The 7,885-nt window shown below is 33.8% G+C and overlaps 1 protein-coding gene across 1 annotated transcript; it reads left to right on the forward strand.

The window, feature by feature from the left end:
• Positions 1–3,182: 3,182 nt before the first annotated feature.
• hbae3 (hemoglobin alpha embryonic-3) lies at positions 3,183–3,974 on the forward strand. The gene is made up of 3 exons (XM_079834704.1): positions 3,183–3,357; positions 3,448–3,655; positions 3,752–3,974. Exons 1-3 carry the CDS (start codon positions 3,263–3,265, stop codon positions 3,878–3,880), a joined length of 432 nt encoding a protein of 143 aa, XP_079690830.1. The 5' UTR covers positions 3,183–3,262; the 3' UTR covers positions 3,881–3,974.
• Positions 3,975–7,885: the final 3,911 nt, after the last annotated feature.

A 7,885-nucleotide genomic window follows, 5' to 3' on the forward strand; every position in this document is an offset into this window, starting at 1 on the left:
TGTCGCTTGGAGTGCTCACTTTTTTCAAATGTATAAGCGTTATGGAGGTACAGGACAATGCAGTAAAGTTTAAAATAGAAAGGTGACTTTATTTTACTGCACGCCAGAGGGCGCAATAATACAGCGATGGTGAAAACGGCTCTCATCTGTGGGAGGTGCGGCGCAGCCATAGATACTTTAGCATGTTCTATACTCTAAAAAATGGTGCTGTATAGCACTAAAAGTGGTTATTTGGCTCGTAATCATAGGGGAACCACTTTAAGTGCTGTATAGCACCAAATCTTGCTGCTTCAGTGGTTCTTCAGCGGTTCTTCAGCGGTTCTTTGGGATGACTGAGGTGCTAGCACCGCTACCATATAACCTTTTAAGATATGGTATCACCAAAACTGGTTCCCCTATGATTTCGAGCCAAGAACCACTTTTAGTGTCATATAGCAACATTTTTTTTTTAGAGTGTATCTATAGGGTGAATACAGGGTGACTGGGACACTTTTTCCAAGTCATCTCAATGGCAAAAAGTGTCCCAATCACCCTGAATTCACTCCTATCTAGATTTAGGCATATTTATCGGAAATAACACGTTTTATCAACATGGAAACTGTTTCATTGTGTTCTGGACCTGCACATCCATGTTCAACACAATTTGGTTGACCTTTCTTGTACAGAATGGAACATGGTTTTAGGGGGTCATTGTCGTCGACGGATTTATTTATTAAAATATGTAGGCCTATAGCTGTTTTGCGAATTGCAGAATACTAAAAATGTGTTTTAAAAGTGTAGGCTAGACTTTGCGTTAATTTTGACATGGCATAGTCGAACAGTGTTGTCTTCTCGCTATTTTTAGGCTACCAACATCGAACTGTTAAGTAAATAATATAGGCCTAGGCCTACTTTATTAATGGAAACCATACCAATAGAAAACAACATATAGGCCTATGACAACTACAATATTCCCAATAGTGACACTGATACTATTCTATTATCCAGTGAAAAAAATAATACAAAAATGCTTTTCTAGAGCATCTAAAATGTTCTCCTAAAAGCTATTGGCCTATAGGCTAATTATGTTTATTATAATTATGTTTCCAAATGTGTTTTGGTAAAGAGTTTCCATTAGATAAATCAAAACTGTGTTAAATATAATTTGTGTGATATAGGCCTACTTGATTCTAATTGGCGGCTTTAGGATGAAATATTTTTGTATATGTAAATTATTTAGGCCTACACAAAAAGAAGATGAGTTTTCTGCATGCACCTCTCTTATACTCCGCCTTTATTGCATGCATTAAAAATAAACATTCATGTTTAAACTGTAAACAACAGTAACCATACATTGTCTATAATGTAGGCATGCGGTGCATTTTGCAGATTAACCAATGGTCTATCAGCAGATAATCTGTCTTTTGCACACCTTCAGCACATGCCCCCTGAGTTACACGATTCATCATGAAACATCTTGCTTTCTCAGAAGTATGTTTGCAGCATGCTTCAGCAAAAACTTCAGCAGGAATTTCTCTGCCTGAACAAATTCGTCGCAATCGAGATCAGTGCCAACCATGGGTGGACCCCCTGCTGAACCTACTGATAATATAGGCTAGTATATGTTATGTTTCCAGAAGATAAGACTTGAAATCCAACCTTACCCTCTCTCTACAGCAATAGTATTTGGGTCAAATATTAATTCCAGGGGTTTTATCACTCCCAGACATTCTGATAAGTCTTTAATCAAATGTCAATATTGTCAACGTGAGCACAAATCAATGCGCCATTCTAGAAATACATAATTTATTGGCTATGTGCCATCAGTGCTCTTAACCCAAAAAATGCTTAAACATAGAGAATGTCTTGACTATTTCTTTATTTTATGAAAACATGTTTCAAAAACCTTATTAACTTCTCGTATAAAACATGAATAAATGCAAAGAATGACCAAAACTCCCTAGTGTAAAAGAAGTGTGCTAAATTCCACTTAAATAATTGCACTTAAATATACTAAAAGTATATATTTTTAAAAAAAACTTGCAGATAATATAATACTAATTAAATAACTACTTAAATAGAATACACTTTCATCATGACTTTCTTAAACACACTCTTTCTTAAAAAAATCTACGGTAGTTACAATACAAGTTTTAAACAAGAAATACAAAATAACTCTTTAAGAGTTCATTTCAACACTTTGGAAGTGTTTCATGGGCCCAGCTGAGTTTTAACACCTTAGTTTATGTTGACTATATAATCGAGTTAATTGACTATAACTATCGAGTTAATATTGACTATATGATTATACTCCACAAACTTTAACCAGGGTAAAATAAATTGGTGTAGGTTGTTATAAATCAACTCACTCAGTGTAATTTGTTAACTCCAATGCAGTATTCTTTGTTTCAACACTATATAGGGTACATATGGTAATTGTAAAGACGACAACACATAAAACATTTTATTTTAAAACGAGCACCGTTTTCAGAAAGTCTATCAGTTTTTAAAAATGTAACAATATGGCACTAAGTAGGCCTTTGCTCTATCAATCTCATCCGACAATGTTTTATCAAAGGGTTTAAAATATATCACCTGTTCAAAGCGTCCATTTTATAATAATTTGTCATGCTTTAGAATTCTATCAACATAAGTGAACTTCTTGATAAGAATATTAAGTGTAGTCTGATATTTGACATTACATTTGAAGTTAATATATCTTAAATGTAATAAATTGCTAGTTTATCGTTACACATACAGGCCTATTCATAATATAGCCTATATGAATGATTATTCATTTCGATGACAAAGAACGTCATTAAAGTAAATTAAAGTTTACCCTAAATGCTTGTCAGTGTATTTCAAAGACGATATAATTTTGAAATTAGTCTGTATACGTATAAAAATGTGTTTAAATGGCTCAAAAATGCACTCTTAAGTTAAACTAATTGCATTTAATATCATTTTAAACAATAGTTTAGTTTAAGTCAGTTAACTATAATCAAACAATGTCCTTGTTTATGAAGCCCTTCATTGGTTCAAAATGCACTGCAGTCAAGTGGTTCTATAGAGTTTGAATAATAAAAACATAAAAGTTGATTCACACTAAAACAGCTGCTTCTTGCTGATCAAGATTGAACATATTTTCCCCATTGGTCTGCTTGGGAGGTGGAGTCAAATATACGTTCAAAAACAATGCTCTTCACTGCTTTAAAAAGCCCTGCCAAGAACCAGAGGTTGGTTGAGTTTTTCTGGCAGCCAGTGCACAGCTAATCGAGCAACAATGAGTCTGTCTGCAAAGGACAAATTGGCGATCAAGACCTTCTTTGAAAAGGTTGCCCCCAAGGCTGAGGACATTGGCAACGAGACTCTGTCCAGGTAATGTGAAATGTTTGTGCTTGAATGAGCGGCAATTTATAGCATATACGCTGCTATTATAGCCTATCTAATGTTTTTGAATCCTTTCAGGACTCTGTTCGTTTACCCTCAAACGAAGACGTACTTCTCCCACTGGGCAGACCTGAGCCCTGGCTCTCCTCAGGTGAAGAAACATGGTACGACAGTAGTGGGCGGTGTGTTTAAAGCTGTGGAGCTGATGGATGATCTCAAGGGCGGTCTGCTCACCCTCAGCGAGCTTCATGCCTTCATGCTTCGCGTGGACCCCGCTAACTTCAAGGTTCGTTCTGCTGAAAGCATTCGTCCGAGGGTGTTATCTAATTTCCAATGTAAATTAAACACCCTCTAAACGAAATGTGTTTGTTTTTTTGTCCAGATCATCAATCACAATCTCCTGGTGTCCCTCGCGCTGATGTTTCCTGATGACTTCACTCCTGAGGTGCATGTTTCTGTGGATAAGTTCCTCGCTCAGGTCAGCCTGGCTCTGGCCGAGAAGTACCGCTAAAGTCGACGCTGCTTTCGACACTGCATTCATCTCCGACGCGACACTGTATTCGCCTTAATGAGAATGAAAATAATAAAATTGAATTTATGAAATCAAGCTATCTCTTTTTTTGGTTTCTGCACACAAAACATACCACACACTTCATTGTGTCATTGTTACAGTTACTAATTATATTTAATTACTGATTTATAATTAACAACATGTAGACTATATTTACTATAGCCTATTTGGTTGAGGGTTAGTTGCATTTAATCATGCTTAAACATGTAACATATGTAACAAATAAAAAATAAAATTAAAATATATGTAGCCTATATATATGTAAAAAATAAAGTAGGGCTGTCAAAAGATTAATCGAGATTAATCGCATCCAAAATAAAAGTTTGTGTTTACATAATATATGTGTGTGTGTACTCTGTTAATTATTATTTATATATAAAAACACACACACAAGCATGTATAAATTTAAGAAATAAATATTTTTATATATAAAACATTTATATTTATATATATAGATTATATAAATGTATATACAGTATATACATGCAAATATTTCTTAAATATATACATGAATGTGTGTGTATTTATATATAAATAATAATTAACAGAGTACACACACATATATTATGTAAACACAAACTTTTATTTTGGATGCGATTAATCGCGATTAATCTTTTGACAGCCCTAAAATAAAGTGTTATTCAAATAGGCTAACCTATATAGTTCATGAAGTTATATAGGTATATTTATGACAAAACACTGACAATCCAGTTTTAACCTGTGTTGCTTTCTCAACCCATATACCTCTGAGCAGTTTAAAAAAAATTAAAAATTTGAATGCGTTTCAGAAATACCAGTTTACTTGCATTTAGTGTATTATAGAACTTCATATAAAACAAGAATAAATGGAAAGAATGACCACACATATTATTTATTTACAGTAGTGGCAAAAGGGGAGAGTGGGGACGGTTCCAACACTTTTAGCATTTTCTTCAGCTTCTCAGAGACTGTTTTTATTGAAAAGCCAAAATTGTAATACATTAAACCCAAATCTGTCAGCTACGCACCCACATATGATAATATATTTATACTTGAATAGACAAAGTCAAATGTTGCAACTGACCCTATAAGAGGAGACGGTTGCAACATTCATAAAAATGTAATGAAAATAATTCCTTTAACATAATTTTGCAATTCCTTTATTTTATTTGTACACAGACAGGGTTTTCACTAAGTTAAATGAACTGTATAAAAACTATTTTTTAAGAAACAAGTAAAAACCATGACAACCGTAACAACCATTTAATTACCTACATTGTGGCCTAGTCTGACAGCAGGCCTATTTACTTAAAAAAATGGATATACCTGCTGGCTATTGAAAGATGTAATTAATAGTTAGTAATTAATTACTTTTTAGAGTAACTTTACACAATACTGGTAATATAGCTTCTACGTTAAGGTTTTCATAGTGATGTTGCAACTGTCCCTACACTGACAGCATTGGTAAAACTTGCTATGCTAGCTTGACACTATTGGCCTTGACACATAGTCTTTTAGAAGCTAAGAAAACACTGATTAAAATGATGTAACTTTATAATGCTTCACGCAAACAGTTTAGACAGTATGACAAAAACTCTTTTACTTAAAAAAGTATTTTTTTGCAGAAGGAATGGTCACAATGTGGTCGCTTTCTTCCAGAAAGGTAAAGGGGCTAAATGAGCATATCTAGTATGAGTATCGTCATTCTAGATCATTCCTAATTGAAGGAATAACCAATGTTGCAACTGTCCCATGTTGCAACTCTTCCCTATATTTGTTTTAATGACCCTACAAGTTTAATTAAACTATCAAAACAAGAGTTACATATATGCAGAGGCGGACAGTAGTGAAGTATTTTTTACTTTCCAAGTAATTTTTTTTTCGATGTACTTTATCAGTGTTCTTCTTTGGAAAACTTTTACTTCACGACATTCCAAAACATAATATTGCAATTTTTACTGCACTACGTTTCATATTGAATATCATCTAATATTTATTCATCTAATATTCCCCCGGAAGAGCTGGAGGAAGTGGCTAGAGAGAGGGAAGTCTGGGCGTCTCTGCTTAGACTGTTGCCCCCGCAACCCGGCCCCGGATAAGCGGAAGATGATAGATGGATGGACAAGTAAAAAAGTTCTAAATTTTTTATGTAATTAAGTATTAAAGGGGGAAAAAACACTTTAATTTATTAAATGCAGTGCAGTAAAAAGTACGACATTATGCTTTGGAATGTGGAGAAGTAAAAGTTTTCCAAAGAAAAACAGTGACAAAGTACATATAAGCCTACTTAGAATGTAAAAATGCTTCTCCGCCTCTGCATCTATGGACAGTAATTAACTATTGAGTAAGAGGAATAAAATGTTCTAATAATTCCAATCTGGTTTTCTCCTCGACAACTTACATGCCTTCACTCTTAATGAAGGCCGGGAGGGTTCTTATGAACTTGAATAATAATTATAGGCTAGGCCTGCCTACTGTAAGTGTTTTAGGTCTTATTATCCCGTTTTAATTGTCGATCTAGTAAATCTAATTGAAAACATCCACGTCGACTAAACTTTTACAGACCAAAACCATACAGGTTTCTTTGCTAAATTATAGCTACACCCAGGCTACAGAGCCAAGGCTCAAGCCTTCTTAGATGAGCCATTCTGAGAGCCTGACACAGCACCTCTGCAACAGCCGCTGACAAAAACTGTTTTAACTGCATGCAAAATGCACATTTCTGGAACCGATCATCTGTCACTGTATTTCGTTCAAAAGACAGGTAAAATCTTATATATATTGAAAACAGTATGTTACATGGGATTATAACTACGGAGAGCGGGGCACAACCTAACGCGGGGTTAGTTGTAACACACGTTTTAACATTTTCCACACATGCCAGGATGACGAAACTTAGTGTATTTACCAGTTGCCATATCAACACTATATATAGAAAAAATTGCGCCAAAATTAAAACATCTTTGGAAGATATCACTGAACATTATTTAACCATAGCAAAAGTAAATTTCTTACTTACATTTATTTTTCATCTCTGTTTTTTGTGTTTATTTCAAATAAGACAAATAGGATATTATTTCAATCTTATCTGTTATTTAACAGTTGAAATAGTTTTTTAATTATGATCTAACCAGCAGAAGACAAGAGCCGGGTTTAAATCAGGTGGGATGCGTTGTAACACTGCGTTACAATAAGCCCCTGTTAGAACTATGCTATTATATTCTATACTTTTCTTTTGAGAAACCATGATTAAAAAGGTGAATAATGACTGAGAATCAATGTTCAAAAAATATTAATTATTATTATGTTTTTAACTATGTTGTCCAACTCAAAAATTAGTCTATTTTTAATTATTAAAAAATGCCATTATTTAATTTTTCAAAAGTTAATAAATTGTATTTTTTGACAAACTATTTTAGTTTGTCTTGGATATTTTTTTCATTATATCAGGTAACATTTTAAGCAGTCATATGGTCATGTTATTCTGTTCCCTCACATGTTACAATGCACCCCACCAATGGGGCATGTTGTCACATTCTTTCGGGGTAAATCAAGAAAAAGGTATACACTGTATTAATGAAACAAAACAACATAAGTGTAATAGAAATGTTTGAAATTAATGTTGGAAAAAATAAATTCTGTGTAACAAGTCAAAAAGCGTTTGTTGTGCTCCACTCTCCCTCTATTCAATCATGTGTTTGATTTCATTCTAGCAAATATGGTCGAGACTGTGACGGTATTTTGTATTATTTAAACTATTTAATGACACAGTGCAATGAAAAAACACTTGAATATATGTTTTCCATTTTGTGTTATAGGTATTAATGACGTTTTAAGTCCGATTTAACATTGCAAATCTGTTTAGGAGCTTAATGAAATTAAAAATACGCAATTTTAACTCTGAGCTCTACCTCAATACATGATTATGGCAGCAGCTGAGATTGACTGATTGGATGAGACAGGTTG

This window comes from Gobio gobio, assembly GCF_949357685.1.
Source record: "Gobio gobio genome assembly, chromosome: 1".
NCBI lineage: Eukaryota > Metazoa > Chordata > Actinopteri > Cypriniformes > Gobionidae > Gobio > Gobio gobio.

What these genes read in the sequence shown, in the direction of transcription:
- hbae3 (XM_079834704.1), top strand. Translation starts at nt 3,263, where the DNA reads ATGAGTCTGTCTGCAAAGGACAAATTGGCGATCAAGACCTTCTTTGAA. An exon ending in GGCAACGAGACTCTGTCCAG is followed by an intron (nt 3,358 to 3,447) that starts GTAATGTGAAAT and finishes GAATCCTTTCAG; the next exon opens with GACTCTGTTCGTTTACCCTC. An exon ending in TGGACCCCGCTAACTTCAAG is followed by an intron (nt 3,656 to 3,751) that starts GTTCGTTCTGCT and finishes TTTTTTGTCCAG; the next exon opens with ATCATCAATCACAATCTCCT.